This window comes from Mustela putorius, unplaced genomic scaffold, assembly GCF_011764305.1.
Source record: "Mustela putorius furo isolate JIRA1106 unplaced genomic scaffold, ASM1176430v1.1 tig00003899_pilon_pilon_pilon, whole genome shotgun sequence".
Taxonomy (NCBI): domain Eukaryota; kingdom Metazoa; phylum Chordata; class Mammalia; order Carnivora; family Mustelidae; genus Mustela; species Mustela putorius.
Window position 1 is genome coordinate 18,951,733 of NW_025422048.1, and position 20,972 is coordinate 18,972,704.

Sequence of the window (20,972 nt, forward strand, 5' to 3'; positions counted from 1 at the left end):
TTTTTGGAGCTTAGAAAAGTCTTTCTTATAAATTACATTAGTCCCACCTCTACACTCAACCACACAATTTACTTCAATGTATATAGTATGACTCAATACAATATTATGTTTAACAGTTGTCTCATAATCCATAAGAAGTGATTCTGAAGCTTTGGCAAAAGAAACCCTATTCCAGCCCCCATGTTCAAGATGTGAAAGTGAGAAGGGGTATGGCTCTGGAATATTTTCTGGTTATCTCACCTGCCCCAGGATGGTGAGGCTGGGAGGTCCCATACAAGCCCTCTCATATCCATCTGGCCAGCTTAAGGGGATGGAGGGCTGGAGGGCTGGGAGGGGGGGGTCTGATCTTTAGGAATGAGACTGATCATTCCTAAAACATTCCATGAAAGAGAATTGCTTAGTACCAGCCAACTCTAACCAACCAGGAGAGAATCCCAGATTTCTTGGGTGCAAGTGTGTGTGTGTGTGTGTGTGTGTGTGTGTGTGTGTGTGTGTAAGATTCAGAGTCACAGAGCCAATGGATTCCTGACGGGGGAAAGTCAATAGAGCCAAAGTCAAGAACTCTATCCTAGCTAAGTCTCAGCCCTAGAGTTGCTTGGCCCCTATCACTAGCTTTAAAATATTAGGTTACTCAAGTTTTCTCTAGAAAGTCATCCAGAAACTGTTTCTCTTTCTGCAGGCAGGCTGTAAGATTCAAGACCCACAGAGGGAGCCTAGAGATGAAACCTCTCCCATCTCAAGTGCCAGCTATCGTTTGAATGAGTTCACGTCTAAGAAACCTGAATAATAAGTCCCTTCAATATTTCATGGTGTCCCAGAACAACAGGTAAGGGTGAATCATGTTCTTACCTACAGAGTCCCAAGACCTTTTGCAGGCATCCACAGCCAATTTTAGTGGGGGAATCTGACTCTAGTTTCAGGTTGCTGGTCCAAAGCACAAGCTTTTTAGCCCAAGGACTTGCAAAGAGCAGGGCGACACTATCATTGCCTTTTTCCTACATTATTAACAGCACATTTGATTGGTGCTTTTCTATTTTACTAAGTAAAATCTGGTTTTTCAATTTTTTTATTTTATTATGTTATGTTAGTCACCATACAGTAGTACATCATTAGTTTTTGGTGTAGTATTCTGTGATTCATTGTTTGTGTATAACACCCAGTGCTCCAAGCAATACATGCTCTCTTTAATACCCATCACTGGGCTTTTATTAATTAATTATGTTTAGTTTTTTTCATTCTAAACATCCAACGTAGAGGTAGCCTAGGGTAGTAGTTAAGAACATGGGATTGCAGGGCACCTGGGTGGCTCATTTGGTTGAGCGTCTGCCTTTGGCTCAGGTCATGATCTCAGGGTCCTGGAATGGAGTGTAGTCTTCAGTTGGGCTCACTTCTTCCTGTTCAGTGGGGAGTCTGCTTCTCCCTTTCCCTCTTGCCCTTCCCCCCCCACCACATACTCTCTCTCTCAAATAAATAAATATATTAATATTTTTTTAAAAAAAAGAACATGGGATTGCAGTACACAAATATACATGAATATTGAATCATTGTGTTGTACCCCTGAAACTAATATAATGTTGTATGTCAATTATACTTCATTAAAAAGAAAGCATGAAAGAGCTAAGAGGTTCACTTATTTTGCATAAAACTTTTTAGAAATCCTTTCTATATAAAACCAATTTATAGATATGTTAAAACCAAGACAAATAAGAACATGGGACTGTAAATACAGACTGGCTGGATGTGAATCCTAGCTCTGCCACTTGTTGGCTCTGTTGGCCTTGGGCAATTTGCTCAGCTGACTGTGTTTCAGTTTCTCCATCTGTAAAATGGGGCTGATAATGATAGCCATCCCATAGTGTTGTTATGGGGAGAAAATGAGTTAAGGTTTACGAAGTACTTAGTGCCTGGTACTATCATAGTGATTTCTATACACATGTTTTGAAAACTGGCACTGGTTATACTGACAGATAGTAACTATCACTACCAAGTTCCAAATGATCATCATGTTGAGCCAATTTTACCTTTCAGATGTTTCTGGGGCCTTTATTCCCCACTCCTTCACTGGCTCCACTGTCCTAGTTTAGGCACAGCAAACTGCTTGCAGCTCTCCAAGCCTTGCTGCTCTTTCCTATTGCAATCCTCTGGTTCTCATGGCACCTCCTCCCTTAGCTATCTTTTATGGCTTTTCCACCGCTGTTTATCCTTAGACTACAAACTCCTTAAGAGGAGAAACTAACGAATAAAAAGAAGAAATCAAAGAGCAGAAACTACCATTCTTTCTAAACCATCAGCTGGTACGACAATGCATGGCACAAAGGAAATACTCAACAAATGTTTGTGGAATTAATGGAAGCTTGCTGTGGCCCAGGCACTCTAGAGTGGTTTACAGGGGGACTGTTTTTCAATACGACCCCAAACTCTGTGTACTCTGTGTATTATCCCCATTTTACAAATAAAAACTGAGTCTTGGAAAGTTTAAATAACCTGCTCCCCCCAAAAAAACATCTATCTATATTCATATGGCTATGCTAATCCTTGGGGGATAATCTGCAGTTTCTAATGGTATGTAGGAACAATGGATGCCAGAAAGACACAACTGATCTCACGTGATGCACAAACAGATGATATTCAATTCATCTGTTAAAAGGAGCTGTTGCTTTATTTTTATGTGGTTTGCTCTTAAATTGCAATATTTTTTTCCTTTAGATAATTTGCAATCTTCTATCATTAAGTTGGCTCTTTCTTCCGATGATCAGTTGATCTGCCAGTTTATTGGATGCTGCACTTTAATCCCATCATATGATATATGTCAGGAGCTTTGGTTAGTATCTTATCGATACATTTCTCACTTCAAAAAGTCTTTCGTGACCAACTACATTTGGAAGGTTGTCTATGTCATTGAAAGCATGTTACTCTAGGACATGTGGGGAATGCTTTACAGATTAGTAACAGTACTGGTGGCAGCAGCTCCCATTTATTGAGCACCTACCAGGTACCGGGCATACTGTTAGAAGTTTGATTTGCATGATTCCAACAAAGCCCCATGCAACCTCTTCTGCTGTTTTCTTTTACAGATGGGGAAACTGGGACTCAGGCAAGTTTAACTCACTTTCTTCAGGTCACTCGGGCTATTGCATAGTGGAACCTGGACTGACATCTAGATTAGTAGGTCTCTAAAGCCTGGGCTTTTATCCCAAGCTGGATTCTGGAGGCTGTCCAAGTCTCTTAACCCTCTCTGAGATTCAGTTTCCTCATCTGTAAAACTGAGGGAAGTAACACATTTCCTAGGGCTGCTAGGAAGATTAGAACTAATAGCTGCCCAGGGCCCAGAGGCATTTAAACCATGGTGGCCATGTTTATGCGTAAGTGGGCCATTAAATGGGCAGAGGAAGACCTGAGATCCTTTTAAAGGCATTGGAGATCTGCAGAGGAGGGATCTACAGCTTTGGCAGTCTGAAGAGCTGGCCCTCTCCCCTCCAGAATACAGTGACCCAGTGAAACTCACAGCGACCGGAGAGGGGGCAGGGGCCTGAATTTGGCTCCAGCAACCTCTGCAGGGAGTCAGGAGAGGCAGAGAGCTGGGAAGGGCATAGAAATCCGGGTCGTCAGAGGACTGCAGGTGTCAGGCAGAGTTGGGGTAGGTGGGCTTCCAGAGCCTGGCGGAGGGCGGGGACGAGGTTGGAGCGGCCCAGAAAGCTGGCGGGGGAGAGAGAGAGGCGGGGCGCGGAGCCCTAGAGGCTGTCCTTAGACAGCTCTTCTCATGCCCGGCAGTTTGCTGCATCTGGGGGAGCTCACTGGAGAATCTCCAACGCCGGAGCGGGCCTGCAACTACCGTAAGTACCTACAAATGAGCGCATTGCCCAGTGGCTGAAGATTAAATACTATCCTTCAGATCCTAAACAAAACCCCGAAATAGTCTCCCTGCTGTAACTAATTGCAGCAAATCAAACTGCTCCCCAGTCTATCCCTCCCTTTCTCCGTCCCTCCACGGATCCAGCATTGCCTCGCTAAGAATCTCTGGGCACCGTAAATACCTTCCCTTTTCCTTCTCAGTCTTCCCTCCAAACCCCCAGCGAAGCATGTACCCGGCACCCTGCCGAGCCCAACCCCTTTGATTCTTGGAGCCCTCAGAGCTATGCAGGGGGCGAGCCATTAGACATTTCGGGTCTGTCACCCTCAAAAGCACTGCGGCGCTGCCTAGGGGTGGGGAAAGTGCTTGGGGTGGAGTGGAAGGGGAGGGTAAAAGGACTAGACTATGGAAGTTGGCGGTCGGGGTCGGGTTGTGAAAGGCCAAAAATGGGCGTCTCCAATTAACCTGAAGCTTGCTGTGGTTTCCCACAGTCCCTGGGCATAAGATTCATCTTCTGGGCTGGATGTAAATGGTACGGTTTCCTTAGCGACTGGAGAGTGGTTAGCCATGCTGAGAAGCCCCCTTCCCTCCTTCCACTCAAGTCCCCAGGAGAGGCAAAACCCTGGTTTAGGGGTCTAAGTGGCAAGCCTGGAATCTCAGCTGGCATTTCTGGGCAGAGTCCCAGGTTGAACCTTTCCCTTGGCAGTAGAACATGGCTTCACCAGTAAATCCTTGGGGGAACAAAGCAACAGGATAGAACTCAAACCCAGGCCTGGGCTAGGTCCATCCAAGGCAAGTGGGGGACGAGGAGATGAGGTGAAAGAGCATCTTTAGGGTCCTACACCAGGTTAATACCCTCTTGGGTAAGAAGAAAAATAGCCACCTTGTAATGAACTGTTTACCATGTGTCCTGTACATATATTATCTCTGATCCAACACAAAAACAATCCTAGGTAAGTATTACTCCCCAACTTTACAGATAAGAACATTTCAGCGAGGCTAATTTGAGCATCCAGAAATGCAAAAGGTAACTGTTTCCTTGGATCTCTGAAGGTCCACCTGTTCCCCACAGCCCAGATGTTTGAAAATGAATCTTCTTGGTTTTTTGCTCCACCATCCCACCCAGCGTTAGCCTTGGAGCAAACTCGAGGCTACAGTGCTGCTATCCGTTCTGGGAAGGGAGATCAGCCCTTTTCTGTTCTGGGGGCTGCCTTTACACCCACTCTACTGAGATAGGGTGAAACAGCCAAGATCTCAGACTCTGATATAGAGTTGGTGGAGGAGAGTTAGCTTGAGTTTGTGTGGTAGGGATACACTTTCCCTTGACAAAAGGATACTTTGGGTGCAGTGGTGGAGAAGAGGCAAGAAAGCCAAAAGGGTCTATCTAGTGTACATATAGTTAATAGTGATTTTTTTTGGAAAATGAAAAGGCTTCCCTGAATTCAGATATCTTTACCATATTTCCTTAGGACCAATGAACAAAAATGCTTATAAATTATGGGCAGCAAATACATCATTTACACCTTACATTAATTAACTCAAGTAGCTTGATGCTCCAACATTTACTTGAGATGGGGGTTTTGAGCTTTGGGGGGTAAGAGTTAAGAATGAGAGTAACATTGCATCTGAGGCAATCCACAGAAGGGGAAGCCTGGGTGATGTGAGATCAAAGGGATGAAGAAAGGTAAGAAAGGGGGTGTTTAAATACCAGTTTTAGAGAATAGACATTGGAGTTATTATATTAATGTCTGGTATTTAATCCTTTTTTTTAAAGATTTTATTTATTTATTTGACAGAGAGAAATCACAAGTAGTTGGAGAGGCAGGCAGAGAGAGAGAGAGAGACGGAAGCAGGCTCCCTGCTGAGCAGAGAGCCCGATGCGGGACTCGATCCCAGGACCCTGAGATCATGACCTGAGCCGAAGGCAGCGGCTTAACCCACTGAGCCACCCAGGCGCCCCGGTATTTAATCTTTTAACTTTGGACAAATTAAATATACCCCCTCTAATCCTCAGTTTCCTTGTCAGCAAAATGGGGATGGCAGGAAAGCCTCCTTTGCTAGGTTGTTGGAGGACACAGACCATATATATATATAAAATACAGGATCTGAAAAGATGACTCTCTACATCTCCCATCTCTCTCCGCCCAAGGGCTCCCCTCTGGCCTGGATTAGGTCACCCTCTGAGCCTCTGAGATTCCAGGGCTGTACAGACATTTCAACAGATCTGACATCTTAGATGCCAGCAAAGACCTTGGGTGCAAGGAGAAACAGGTGGAGAAAAGGGGCAAGGTAACCTTGTAGTACCTTTCATGCCTCTGAAGGAGTGGAAGGTAGGGTTGTCAAGTACTTTAGTGATCCAAACTAAACTTTGAGGGGCAGGACAAGTCTGCTGAGTAAAAACACCTCTGCATTTAGATTTCACCACCTGCTGAATGGCAAAGTCCTTCCAGACTTGAAGCGCACATTGAGCACCAGAGGCCCCATGACCCTGGACAGGCTGGGGAAACGTTCCGCCATGCTGTGGACATTCAGTGTCTTGCTCTTTTGCATTCGTGAGTACAAGGAAGCGGTGAGGGGCAGGTGACCCTGTCACAGGTACCCCTATGGTTGGGAACTTTGGGGAGGGAGAAAGAAGAGAGTATTGAGAATTGAGGGTTGGTGGGGTCAACATGGGGGCCCTTTTTAACCATTATCTCTCTTTTCAGGGCTGAGTCTGGGTATGACATCAATAGGTAAGTGAATCCTGCCACCTCAGGTACCTTCCTTCCTGGAAGTTCCAAGACATCAGCTGCCTCCATGGCCCTGGATATAACTACCTTGAGACCACAAAGATAATTCCCAGATTGAGCTGGTTGGGGACCAGAACCCCTCACTTGATGACTTGGTTTCCCACAGAAAGTAAAAAACTTTGATTCAGGTGGAATGGAAGCCAGACTTGCACTGCATTCTCCAACTCACTTGAATCCCTCAAACAAATATCCTAGGGGCCCTATCCCACCCCCCACATAAGCAGACCCTCTTATTCCCAAGGGAAGACAAAAAGAAGAATCTGGGTCAGGGCTAATTTTAAGGGACATTGCAAGGCACGTTATGGGAGGGAGAGGGTTGGACTGCTCATATCTTTGTGATCTTTGGGTATGACAGTGGTGCAATCTCAACCGGAGCTATGGATAGAGACCAACTACCCCCAGGCCCCTTGGGAGAACATCACACTTTGGTGCAAAAGCCCCTCTTGGATTTCAAGCAAGTTTCTGCTGCTGAAGGATAAGACACAGATGACTTGGATCCGCCCTTCCTCCAAGACCTTCCAAGTTTCATTCCCTATAGGTGCCCTTACTAAATCCAATGCAGGTCTCTATAGGTGCTGCTACTGGAAGGAGACAGGCTGGTCAGAGCCCAGTAAAGTTTTAGAGTTGGAGGCACCAGGTAAGAAGACAGTAATAGATAATCAAGAATAAACTCCAGCTCCTGAAATTCAAATCTTCCCAGAGCAATATTTGTTTAATTCATTCATTCATTCATTCATTCATTTACCTTAAATGCATGAATGCATACATGCAAGCATTCCACAGTTAGTAAGTGCCTACTCTCTATTGGCAATGCAGATGAGGATGCAGTCTCTGGAACAGATCTAGAGAGCAAGTTCTCAACATAGGGGAGACCCCAGATAGGGGGAAGGGTGGTATATAAGGATTATTCCGAGAACTCTCATTTAAGTAGCGCTCTCCTCTCCTGCTCACCGAGCAGTGCTGTCCTTGCTCTACCTGAATTCCAGTTCATTCTCTCCTTCCAGGCCAGCTGCCCAAGCCCATCTTCTGGATCCAGGCTGAGACCTCCCCTCTTCCTGGATGTAATGTTAACATACTCTGCCATGGCTGGCTGCAGGATTTGGTGTTCATGCTGTTCAAAGAGGGATATGCAGAGCCCGTGGATTACCAAATCCCAACTGGGAGAGTGGCCATATTCTCCATTGCCAACATGACACCTGAAAGTGAAGGGGTTTACATGTGCCGCACTCATATCCAGATGCTCCCCACTCTGTGGTCAGAGCCGAGCAACCCCCTGAAGCTGATTGTTGCAGGTGGGTGTGGCTATGGCTGCTGGGGTCTGATGATTGTTGTCCCCGGAATCATGGCTGGATGAACCAGGGTTTCCGATTTTCCTTTCTTTAGCCAGGTCCTAGGCCCTGCAAGGCCTGTAAGCTAGAGTCATTTGATATTTTCTTGAGATGCAAATTAGAATCACACATGCTACCAGGCAGATGTGTAGAAGCCAATCACCTAGGCTCACTCAGGCTAGTGAGGGAGCCCAGTCAAAAGTCCAGCAGCTTCAGCTCGTCATAGCTCTGTTGTTCTCTACTTGTGGAATATCATGCTTTCATTCATTCATTTGACTAATATTTATTGAGCACCTACTATGTGCCAGGCACTGCCACTGCAGTCTTATAAACTGGTTTTTACATTTTAAATGCATTTTATTGTATCTGTGATTATTATTTTTAAGCGCAGAAAATAGAACTGTGCTAGTGTCAGTGGTAAACAAAAATTATAAAAAGTGATAGCTCGTATTTTAGAAATGGCTTTATACAAATTACTTTAGTCTTGTGTATGTAGAATGAGTAAGAGAGTATCAAGATCTAGACACAGCAGAAATCTCCCCAAAATGTTCAAATGCCAGAGACACACTCCCACCCCAGTTTGCCCACGCTGTGGCCTGGATCCTTTAGAAATTTGCTTTAGTTCCTCCATCAGTCTAAATAGGTGCCACAGGAGATAACCTGGACTTAGAAGCAGTAATCTTGGTTTCTAGTTCCATCTCTGATACCTCTTTCCTGTGTGATCTTAAGCAAGTCACTTCACCTCTCTGTGCTTCGGTTCCCCCCACCACTCTAAAATGGGATAACAGTATCTATACAACCTACTGTATGATGCCTCTCTGTGCCTCAGTTTCCTGATGTACAAAACTGATATAATAATAATGCCTACCTCACAGGGTTGTTGTGAGGATTTGCCTAAATATAATATATGTACAGTGCCTGGCATATACATTCTCAATAAATGGTAGATGTTAATTTTATTAGTATAGCTTTTTATTGAGGATTGAATAACAAAAAACTGTTTGAACAGTGTGTATGGATGTTTGTTGTATGAATGTCCTTCCTGAGTAGATTCCACTAACATACACTTTTGTGGTTAACTATTCACTGATATCCCTCACTTTGCTGAGAGGGACTGTGTCTTCTTTACTTGTACATCCTTAGACCTACATGATGCCTGACACATCCTAAATGCTCAGCGAGCGTATGACAGGGCTGTTCTTTCCAATAACAGATTGGTGGGTCTACCTGGGATTGCAGTGGGTAAGAAGGAATCGTATGAGAATAACTTTCGCCCTCTATTTTGTAGTATGATCCCCTTGGGGGAACAATACATGGAAAAGAAGGTGTGACCCCACTGACAAGAGATTTCTTTGGGTCAAAGACTTATTGGCCGATCCTTCATTGGCTTCTTCCAATCTCATGTTGGAAGTAGAGTCTTATGGGGGTTTAATGTGTTCAAAGGGCATTTTTATTTCTGCAGTGGTATTCATGCTCTACAAAGATGAAATCAAAGTCATTTTCAGAAGATCGATTTCTTGGGTGGTTGGAAGAAGTACATTTGGCATTTCAGGAACCTAAAGATACAGGCAATTACAAATGTAGATATTCCACTGAGACACAGCGTTATACATAGTTAGAACTTAGTGGAGCTGATAAAGTTTGGTGAGAGGAGAGGACTTGCCCTTGATTATCTCCTAGAAGAGGCTAAGTTTCAAGGAAGGGGGAGGGAGTAGGGGCTAAAGTTCAGCTGCCATTACTTGTCTTTAGAAAAAACTAGGAAAATAAAACTAAGAGATAATAGGGAAGAATCATCCTATCTCTAATTCAGGGTCTCTTCCCTTTCTAGGACTCTATCCCAAACCAACTCTGACAGCGTATCCTGGGCCCATTATGGCACCTGGAGAAAGCCTGAAGCTCAGATGTCAGGGGCCTATCTATGGAATGACCTTTGCTCTAATAAGGCTCGAAGACTTGGAGAAATCCTTTTACCGCAAAAGGCCAATAAAAAATGAGGCATACTTCTTCTTCCGGGCTTTGAAAATCCATGATGCTGGACATTACTTCTGTTTTTACTATGATGGGTCATACAGGGGTTCACTTCTCAGTGATATCCTGAAAATCTGGGTGACTGGTAAGAGAGGGGAATGCCAGGAGACCTATGTTAGGGGCTAAAGATATACAACTTCTGGGCCACGTGGAGAACGTGATCCTGCAGCCAGGGCTAACAGTGGGAATGGGAGCAGAATTTGTACAACTGGGCTTAGGATAGGATTTTCCAAGGGTGTACTGAAGGAAGAGAACCCTTAGTGGTGAAAGGGGAGTCAGACCACTAGCCCTTTATATTTTTGGTCTCATCCTAGACACTTTCCCCAAGACCTGGCTACTTGCTCAGCCCAGTCCTGTGGTCCAGATGGGTCAGAACGTGAGCCTGTGGTGTCGAGGGCCAGTGAATGGAGTGGGGCTTGCACTCTATAAGAAAGGAGAAGACAAACCACTTCAGCTCTTGGATACCACCAACACTGATGACAACGGGTCATTCTTCCTCCATAATGTGACCTATAGTGATGCTGGCGTCTATAGCTGCCACTATCTCCTCTCCTGGAAGACCTCCATCAGGATGACCTCACACAACACTGTGGAGCTCGTGGTTGTAGGCAAGTGCTAACAAATGTCATTTGTATTTATCATCATTACAGTGTTCTAAGAAGGATCTAGCAGACTTGTACTCTTTTGGAGTTATGAGCCAAGGAAAAATACACTAGGAGGTTGGTGCAGAATTTTTTCCAAAAACTTTGCCTATCTTCTCTCCCAGGATTGTTACTCAAGGCTGGCATCTTGGCATGGCTTAGGCTCATTGTGCCCCCTGGAAATGTTACTTTCCTTCTGGCCAGGGAGAACTTGTAGGTATGAGGTCTCCCTGATAGAAGGTAGAAACCCAAGAATCTTTAGAGTACTGAGGAGTGAGCCAAGAGGTTCTAAAGCATGGTCAAATTTTGAGACCACTGATTTAGTAGAAGTGGAAAGACAGGAAAGATCAAATAGGAAGGTGAGAAGCTTGTTGGGGGAAGTGGTACTGAGGTCAAGGTCACTTATTCTAACTCTGATTTCTGGATTGCTTGCAGATAAGTCCCCCAAACCCTCCCTGTCAGCCTGGCCCAGCACCATGTTCAAGCTAGGAAAGGTCATTACCCTTCAGTGCCAAGTACCTCATCCAGCCCTTGAATTTTCTCTGGAATGGGAAGAAAGAGCAACATTCCAAAAATTCTCAGTGGATAGAGACTTCATCATCAGTAATGCTGAAGGAAAAGGCACAGGGACGTACATTTGCAGCTATCACATAGAGGCTCACCCCAACATCTGGCCAGATCTCAGTGAACCTCTGAAGCTGATGGGGCCAGCAGGTGAGAGGACAACTCTTCCTAGGGTTGCCCTTCCATGGCTTTGGTCATGATACCCCAGGGATCATGAAGCAGTGCCCAGAAAGCTATGGAAAGGGGAGTCAGGGGCATGTAAATCAGGGCTCTTGGGTTTGGACACACTTCCCCTGGGGTGGTCTCATAATCACTCAAAGGCATTGAGCAGGACACTTTCAAAACTTCCATTCTTCATGACAAATAAAGCCACACTGTCTCATCTTTCCTTCGCCTTCAGTAACCAGCTCCTCCTCCCTCCTCCTCACCCCAATCCCAAATGTGTTCACCTCCCCTTTTCCCTATCGAGACACCTGCTCCTGGTCTTTTCTGGCCACAGGCTTTCTCACATGGAATTGTGTTCTGAATGAAGCTATCAGGTTGTCCCTAATCATACAGCTTGTTGCCTTGCTGTTGGTAGTGCTGTGGATAAGGTGGAAGTGTCGGAGACTCAGAATCAGGTAACTGTCTTGTCCTAGCCCCCCCGTTCTTCAGTCTAGCTGAGTCCAGGCTCCCCAGAGACTCAGAATGAGTCATACCCCAGTTGAGATAAGCCACAGGGTCGTACTCTTTGTATCCCCCACCTTCTGGGCTTAAGAAACAAGACTTTCTCATCCCAGCTGTTCCTCTTTCACCTCACAGAGAAGTCAGCACCCAAGCCAGAAGATAGAGAAGCATTATTTTTAGAGGGAAAGGCAACCAGAACTTCATTCACTGATTCCCTGTCCCTCTACCCTCACCCAGGAGCGCGTCCCAGGCTCCCTCCCGAATCACCCTGTCTCCCAAATGAACTTAGTCTGAACTTCCTCTCTTGTAAAAAGCCAAACTGTCTCCCTGGGTATTATCTAACTTCCATCCCAACTTTTCACCCTTACCCCTAGCTTTCAAGGGCTAGAGAGCATCATGGTCCATCCTAATCTCCACAGAAACCAGTCTCTCTGCCACTCAGGCCTCCCACCATCTGTGCAGAGCATCCTGAGAATATAATCCTAACGTGGATGGGCATCTGATGAGGCAGTAGGTTGGTCCAGGGAATCAAACTACTTTCGCTGAACTACAAAATGGTGAACCAAACAGGTCATCCCGCCATTTCCTTTGATCCTTTGGTGTCCTCTGGGCCACCCTCCTCCCTCCTTGATCCCCATGGCCTGTGCTCAGGCGATTCTGCCTGGCAAAAGGAAGGGAAATGACAGCTACCAGGTTGGGTGGGGACCTCAGTCCCTGAAGGCCTTACTTACTACCCCCCAAACTTCTGCACCTGGCTGTAGCCCCCTCACCATGATCATGGACCTTTTTGTGTCTGGAACTATTCAATATGCAATGGATGGTGATTGTCCCGGTGTGTGTTTGTGTTTCCCACCAGGGTTTGAGGGACAGAGGGCTTGGGCAATTAGAAGGGAGTCCCCTAAATCTTCTGCAAAACCCACCACCCTTTGCATTTTCAAAAAGTCTCAGTGGGGGGCCAGGCTTAGTTGTCCTCAGACTCGATCCTGAATTCTGCACCTTGGGGTAACCTCCAAGCCAGAGGTCAGAAAACAAATGTACCTTCAAGTGCCCCACCTCAGCTCAGGACCATTGCATCAAAGAATGAGCTTAGGAAACAGATTTCAGAGAAAGCAGCTCGAAAAGCATGTTTTCCTGACTGGGAAGGAGGGTCAGTGTTTTCTAAGTACAAATTGCCAAATGGATTTTGGCTTAATATCATCTAATTCTACAGGACCCATAATCCAAAGCTGCTGCACATTGCTAGTCATAATCTGGGTGGGGGTAGAGAGATCCCACTCTCTGACAAGCTTAGCTCAGCACTGACAATCTTCGGGTAATTCACTGCGGCTGCCTAGGCAACCCTTCCATAACAAAGGCAGGTGAGGCAGGTCGGTCTGAGGACCAATACTGCCGTAATAAAAACTGCTTCCAAACTTAAACTTGATGACGGAGAAACACCCAAGATTTTTTCCTCCACCCCCACACCCACCACCCAGAGCTGCCGATCACTCTGAGCTCCAGAGGTTCTGAGAGCTGGAGTTACAAAAGCATTTTCACATCTGACAACTCAATTCCAGCAACAGCCTAATCAGGGGCCACGGGGAGCTGACATCTGATATAGGCTGAGGAGGGGGAAGGGGGCGGGGGGCACGTGGGTCATGAAAGAGCAAGAGGTTTGTAGGTGGTGAGGCCCTCAAAAGGAAAAGTCATCGATGTCAGAAAAGATTAGATCCCATTATCCTGCCCAAATCCAATCCCTATTGGGTGGTGAGTAAGCCAATGACATAAATTGCCGCCCCCTTCTCTCCGCCCTCCCCCTAACCCCAGCAGCTCCTCTCATCTCTTTTCTGGTCTCACTAGAGGAGCCTGGTTGCTGGGAACAGCTCAAGGGGTCACCATGCTCTTCATAGTCACAGCCCTTCTCTGCTGTGGTGAGTACAAGGGGGTGGGGAAGGGGCCTGGGCAGATGGCCGGGTGAAGTCCCGTGGGGGAGGGGGCAGAGCCCTGGCAGCAGTTTCTTTTGCAGGACTTTGCAATGGGGTATTGACAGAAGAGACTGGTGAGTTTTTCCTGCTCCAGACTGGGACATTCCTTCCTGGAGATCCGAAATAACTACAGAGTGTCAGTGTCAGTGGCCAGGGAGTGACTGGTTGGGAGGGACGGACAGCCAGGAAGGGCACTTGCTAAAGCTGCTGGCAAAATTCAGCCTCCAACTCTGCTTTTCTGCCTGCAAAATTTCCCCCAAGCTTCTGCACTTTTCTGAGGCTCAGCGGAGACATCAGCTTCCCCTTTCCCCAGCACCTATAGAAGGAAGGAAAGAGTTTGGGTTTGTGTTGAAAGGGGAGGTGGGCACTGTGATCTATCTGGCTAGGGGGTTCAAGGGCAAAGAAGGGGGGAGGGGAGGGAGGAGGGATGATGGCTTCATTAACTCTGCTGTTTCTAGAAATAATCATGCCAACCCCTAAGCCTGAGCTTTGGGCAGAGACCAACTTCCCTGTTGCCCCATGGAAGAACTTAACCCTCTGGTGCAGAAGCCCTTCTGGCTCAACTAAGGAGTTTGTGTTGCTGAAGGACGGGACCGGGTGGATTGCAACTCGCCCGGCCTCAGAACAGGTCCGGGCTGCCTTCCCCCTTGGCGCCCTGACCCAGAGCCACACTGGGAGTTACCACTGTCATTCGTGGGAGGAGATGGCTGTGTCGGAGCCCAGTGAGGCACTTGAGCTGGTGGGGACAGGTAAGAAAGGGCAGAGGTTCCTCTCGGGGTGCCCCTCAGTGCCCTGTGACTTCAAAAGTGTTCCTAAGGGTGGGGGAATGCACAGCAACCTGGAGCCCACCGGACTTGTGCTGCAAGTAGGAGAGAAGCGGCCCTGAAGTGGGGGCGGGGGGTGGGGAAGAGAGTGAAAAGGGGACTAATAGGTTGAGCCAAAGGCCAGGCCAGGATGGATTTCTTTTTTCCTGACCAAGTGACTCCAAGTGTCTCCTCTAGGCACCTCCAAACTTCTGCCTCCTTTTCCACCCCATTTTGTTTTCCAGACATCCTCCCCAAACCTGTCATGTCTGCTTCCCCCCCAGTCCGGGGCCAGAAACTGCAAATCCGGTGCAAAGGATGGCTGGCAGGCATGGAGTTTGTTCTGTATAAGGAGGGAGTGCAGGAACCTGTCCAGCAACTTGGTGCCGTTGGGAGAGAAGCCTTCTTTACAATCCAAAGAATGGAGGATAAAGACCAAGGCAATTATAGCTGCCGTACCCACACTGAAAAGCGCCCCTTCAAGTGGTCTGAGCCCAGTGAGCCCCTAGAGCTTGTCATAAAAGGTAGAGCTGAAAAGGGTGCGTGAGGGGGTGGGGGGAAAGCAAAGCTCTGGGTCAGATACTCCTCTCCCCACAGCAAACTTTGCTGCTGGTCCTAGGAGCCTGTGTCCAATCTTAGAGCCAGGCAGGCGTGGCGCTGGGAGTGCCAGGGCCTCTGGCTGCACGATATTAATAGCCATAATCGTTATTAATAGCTGGGGTTTGTGGAGGGTGATTTAATTTTTCTAATTATTTTCATATCAATTATCTCATTTAGATATAGGCCAAATATTCCAGGGAGGCAAAGCAAGTATCATTTCCCTTTCTTGCCCAAATGGGCAAACTGAGCCTCAGGGGACCAGCAGAACCCTCATGACAGTTCACTGTTTTAACCAGCCTCTATTGCCTGCCCTGATGACAGGGAGGATTCGGCTGGAGGAGGTGAGGGGTGTGGGGACAGGAGTCCCTGGGAAAAGTCCATCTACAAAGTGGATTTGCCTTGATTTTAAATGTACCCTAGAAAACAAAGCAGCTTCCAGGAACCAATATTTGCTATATTAGCTATCTTTTTTATTAATTCAGTTTCGTGTCATGTTTTTGTTTTTTGCCTTCTAGAAATGTACCCCAAGCCCTTCTTCAAGACATGGGCCAGCCCTGTGGTCACTCCTGGTGCCCGAGTGACTTTCAATTGCTCCACTCCCCAGCAGCACATGAGCTTTATTCTTTACAAAGATGGAAGTGAAATAGCATCCAGTGACAAGTCTTGGGCAAGTCCAGGGGCCAGTGAAGCTCACTTTCTGATCATTTCTGTGGGCACTGGTGACGGAGGGAATTACAGCTGCCGCTATTATGACTTCGCTATCTGGTCTGAGCCCAGTGACCCTGTGGAGCTCGTGGTGACAGGTCAGGAGTGGGGAAACGCAGATGGAGACAGGATTGACCCTGGGACAGTGGGTGGAAGGGCTGTCAGTGGGAGAGGAAAGGTGCTCCTTCTAAAAGTCAGCAGGTTAGAGCACAGGACTCTGTGAGCACAGGGTCATGAGTTTAAGCCACACATTGGGTATGGAGCCTACTCAAACAAACAAACAAACAAATAAATAAAAATAAAATCCACCAAGAAAATGCTTAGGAAAATGCCTGGCACATGGGAAAGAGTCCACGAAAGGCAGCAGATTCTATTATTACTAATACAGAGGGAAGGGACAAAGGAAGGGGAGAGACAAGTAATTCACTTCTAGGGAAAGAAGTGAGGCATATGGGGGTGTCCAATCCCCAATGCCAAGCTCACATGCCCTATATCTGAAATCTTTTGGTGGCTTGGCCTTAAGCTTTAGGCTCAATGTTCACTTTTTCTTTAACTGGGTTGTCCGAGATTGGCGGGCTGGATGGCCCTCAGAGAAAGGGCAAAGACCTTGAAATGACAGCTACATATTATGCAGCCATTACAAATGATAGTTTTCAAAGGCTGATTAACGTCATAGGAAAATGTTTACTACGTAAAGTTAAGTGAAAAATATTCAACTACACAACCGTGCATACATTGGGATCCTAATTATGTAAATAGTTACAGCTACAATGACATGGTCACATAGAGAAAAAAATGAAAAAGAGATATAGAGACATGTACAAAGAATGGCTATCTATGAGTGGTAAAATTGTATTTCTTTAGTTTTTTTTTTCTGTATTTTTAAAGTTGCAAAATATACACATACTGGTTGTTAAAATAATGCTAAAAAAGTAATCTGCAGAAAGTGGAGGGCAGGCTTCTCTCATGTTGTGATCTCTTGAATTTCAGAATTCTACCCCAAACCCACTCTTCTGGCACAGCCAGGTCCTGTGGTGCTTCCTGGGAAGAATGTGACCCTGCGCTGCCAAGGGGCTTTCCAAGGCATGAGGTTTGCCCTCTTACAGGAGGGAACCCGTGTTCCCTTACAGTTCCAGAGCACTTCTGGGAACTCAGCTGACTTTCTGCTCCATGCTGTTGGAACAGAGGACTCTGGGAACTACAGTTGTGTCTACTACGAGACAACCATGTCAAATAGGGGATCATATCTCAGCAAGCCTATTATGATCTGGGTGACTGGTAAGAACAGACAAGATGTATTTGAGAAATAAAACTGATAAACATACGGGAAGGGAAAAATAAAAAAAAGAGAGGGAAGCAAACCATAAGAGACTCTAAAGGACAGAGAACAAATTGAGGGTTGATGGAGGGAGGTGGATTGAGGGTGGGCTAAATGGGTGATGGGTATTTAGGAGGACACCTCTTATGATGAACACTGGGTGTTACATGTAAGTGATGAATTGTAAATTCTCCTGAAGCCAGTATTATACTATATTTAACTAACTAGAATTTAAGTAAAAATTTAAGAAAGAAAAAATAATACGGGCGCCTGGGTGGCTCAGTGGGTTAATCCGCTGCCTTCAGCTCAGGTCATGATCTCAGGGTCCTGGGATCGAGTCCCACATCGGGCTCTCTGCTCAGCAGGGGGCCTGCTTCCCTTCCTCTCTCTGTGATCTCTTCCCTTCCTCTCTCCTACTGTGATCTCTCTCTGTCAAATTAATAAATAAAATCTTTAAAAAAAAAAGAAAGAAAAAAATAATAAACTAACTAATGATATGGGGAAAAAGAGAACAGACAAGTTATGAGACGGGGACAGAGACACCTGGAGTAGGGGTTAGGAAGTGTAGAAGGCTAGGCCAGACCATGGAGGGGGGAACTATTGTATCCAGAAGGAGAAAGATGAAGGGTTAATGCAGCGAGTGGTAAGTAACTTTACTCACTACATCTTTGGTCTTTTTTTAGACACATTTCCCAAGCCATTGTTGTTTGCTGAACCCAGTTCTGTGGTTCCTGTGGGGCAGAATGTTACTCTCTGGTGCCAGGGGCCAGTCCATGGAGTAGGGTACATTCTACAAAAAGAAAGAGAAACCCCTTCAGTACAGCTCTGGGGATCCACCAGTAGTGATGGGGCATTTCCCATCACCAATATATCTGGTGCTAACACAGGGCGTTACAGCTGCTGCTACCACCCTGACTGGACCAGCTCTATCAAGATACAGCCTAGCAACACTTTGGAACTCATAGTCACAGGTAAGGCGATGGTGCTCTAGAGCAGGCATGAGAGCATAGAGAAGAGAATGGATTGCAAGAGGGCTCACGGAAATAGTTTTCAAAGAGGTCAAGGAGAGGCAAGCAATAGTGTCTCCTATTTATTGAACAGACTCTGGGAGTGGCACACTGGAAAGTGGCCTCTTCTCTCTGACCAGAAGTTAATTTCTTCTAGGTTTGCTCCCTAAACCCAGCCTCTTAGCCCAGCCCGGACCCATTGTGGCCCCTGGAGAAAATATGACTTTTCGATGCCAAGGGGAACTGCCAGATTCAACATTTGTCCTGCTGAAGGAGGGCATTCAAGATCCTTTGGAGCAACGGAGCCCAAATGGGTACAGGGCTGACTTCTGGATGCCAGCTGTGAGAGGTGACGATTCTGGGGTCTATAGCTGTGTTTATTATTTGGACTCTGCTCCCTTTGCGGCCTCTAATCGCAGTGACTTCCTGGAGATCTGGGTGACTGGTAAGGTCCTGGAGACCTCAGTAATAATCTAGATTTTGTAATTTTGAAGTAATTATCCCTAAGAAGGTTCAAAACCACTTTTTAACTCTGGTTGGTTGTCCTGATTGGTTTCAGATAAACCCCCTAAGCCTTTGCTGTCAGCCTGGCCCAGCACCATCTTCAAATTGGGGAAGGACATCACCCTTCAGTGTCGAGGACCCCTGCCCGGTGTTGAATTTGTCCTAGAACATGATGGAGAAGAAGCACCTCAGCAGTTCTCAGAGGATGGGGACTTCGTCATCAGCAACACAGAAGGAAAAGGCATTGGCAACTACAGCTGCAGCTACCGCCTCCAGGCCTACCCTGATATCTGGTCAGAGCCTAGCGATGCCCTGGAGCTGGTGGGGGCTGCAGGTGAGAGGATAGTCCTTCCATGGCCCTGGCATGACCCTCCTGGGATCCCAGTGATAGTCTGGATGGTGACCATCAAAGATGGAAGAGGGAGGATTTGGAGTCTGATACTTCAAGTGTGGTCATCTTTCTTCTAAGGATGGTGAGGCGGTAGACCTCAGATCCACCCAGAGATACAAGCAGGCCTCTACTTTCAAGGCCTCTTCCACCCCCAAAAGGAGGGCAGTGTCTGCCTCAGCATAAGCATGTGCTCTAATCAACCCCTCTGCATTCTCAACGTGGCTCCAAGGGAAGCCTGGAGAAGGCCAGATGAGGGGGCAACAAGAGATCAGGGGAACGTATATGTGCTAATCTCCATGGCCTTGGTTTCTGCCCTTTTGTCATCACAGGCCCTGCTGCTCAGGAGTGCACTGTGGGGAACATTGTCCGAAGTAGTCTGATTGTGGTGGTAGTTGTAGCTTTGGGGGTGGTGCTAGCCATAGAGTGGAAGAAGTGGCCTCGACTCCGAACCAGGTAAATGCCTCATGTCAGCCTCCTTCTATAAACCCAGGGCTGGTGGAAAAACAATGATCTGAATGCTCCTCAAATATCTGAGCCCCATAACACAACCTGTTTTCAGATTGATGATTTTGGATCCTCCCTTAGTTATGTCTTTTTCTCCACACAGGGACTCAGAGACAGATGGAAGAGACCAGACCATAGCCCTGGAAGAGTGTAATCAAGAAGGAGAACCAGGCACCAGCACCAGCTCTCCCTCATCCGGCTCTCAGGGAACCTCAGTGGAACTGCCAGTCCCAATATAATAGTCTCCTCCTTTACAAGAGCTTTCCTCTCCTCTCTTTTATCCTCAGAGACCTGCAAATCCAACTGGTTATACTGGGAGTCAACCCCATCTACTGCTCTTTGGCCACTAATCATCTGAGCTGGGTCAAGGGGATTCTGGGAGTTGAGAGCTCTACCAGGATGAGATGTTTCCTGAAGAGAGATTCCCCACCCCTATAACTCCTCACTGTACTGATTTACTGGTGCATGAAATTCTGTTAAAAATGTGTTCTGAATTAAAAAGTATTCACTATTTAACTGCAAAAACTATAAGTGGTTTTTCCATGGGTGTGTTGTTCACTTATAGCTTGGAGATGTTATATTGGAGCTGACCTCCATGGCAGAATAAGAGAGCATGGGCTGCTAGCACAAAGGAAGGAGTTTAAGGATGGGGTGGGGGAGGAGGGGAGGCTCCAAAAGAGTACTTCCCAATTTGGTTTGAGACACGGTTCAGTGAGGAGAATGTCCTTTTGTCCTTCAATCTCACAGATGGATGGATGGATGGATGGATGGATGGATGGACAGCAATATTCCCTCCAAGTTTAGCCCAAGGAGGGCAAACATTGAAAGTGTATCATTGAACACTACACCAAAAACTAATGATGTACTATATGTTGGCTAATTGAATTTAAATAAAATAAAATAAATAAAGTAAAATAAAAAGAAAGAATATCCTTTTCACTGTGTTAATTCTAGGTCCATAATATGCCTGCTTTCAAACATTAGGATTAGCCCCTCTGCAGAACTTTGAAATTGATGAAGTGTGCTTTGTGGCCCTTACCTAACAATCATGGAGTGTACGTTAATTCACTCTTAAGTGTCAATGATTAATAAAAGCTGAATATTTTGCCGTTCCCTGAAGAGACTTTTATTTTTCTGAAAGAATGGGCCTCTGGTAGTGGGATCTCAGAGAGTGAGTAAGCAAGTGAGTTGGTTGAAGTGGTTTGTTTGGAGCAGGAAGGGTGGGGGGTACATGCTCCCAGGACTCCAGATGGATACCAGCTTGCATTCTGAACCCCTGATCTTCTTCCCTGGATCAACATATCATTTGC

The 20,972-nt window shown here is 46.4% G+C and overlaps 1 protein-coding gene across 1 annotated transcript; it reads left to right on the top strand.

Annotated features, from left to right (window-relative positions):
• The first annotated feature begins 2,710 nt into the window (after positions 1-2,710).
• On the top strand, positions 2,711-20,762 carry IGSF1 (immunoglobulin superfamily member 1). The gene is made up of 21 exons (XM_004778718.3): positions 2,711-2,821; positions 3,772-3,833; positions 6,266-6,402; positions 6,556-6,582; positions 6,995-7,276; positions 7,644-7,931; positions 9,796-10,080; positions 10,310-10,603; positions 11,072-11,350; positions 11,700-11,820; positions 13,706-13,776; positions 13,872-13,904; positions 14,289-14,579; positions 14,879-15,157; positions 15,749-16,036; positions 16,929-17,216; positions 17,940-18,227; positions 18,421-18,708; positions 18,823-19,101; positions 19,488-19,611; positions 19,766-20,762. Exons 1-21 carry the CDS (start codon positions 2,807-2,809, stop codon positions 19,899-19,901), a joined length of 4,155 nt encoding a protein of 1,384 aa, XP_004778775.1. The 5' UTR covers positions 2,711-2,806; the 3' UTR covers positions 19,902-20,762.
• The last annotated feature ends 210 nt before the right edge of the window (positions 20,763-20,972 follow it).

Bases quoted from the DNA above. Each gene is read 5' to 3' on its own strand.
- IGSF1 (XM_004778718.3), top strand. The intron at 10,081-10,309 runs GTAAGAGAGGGG...GTCTCATCCTAG, and splicing joins CCTGAAAATCTGGGTGACTG to ACACTTTCCCCAAGACCTGG. The intron at 19,102-19,487 runs GTGAGAGGATAG...TTGTCATCACAG, and splicing joins GGAGCTGGTGGGGGCTGCAG to GCCCTGCTGCTCAGGAGTGC.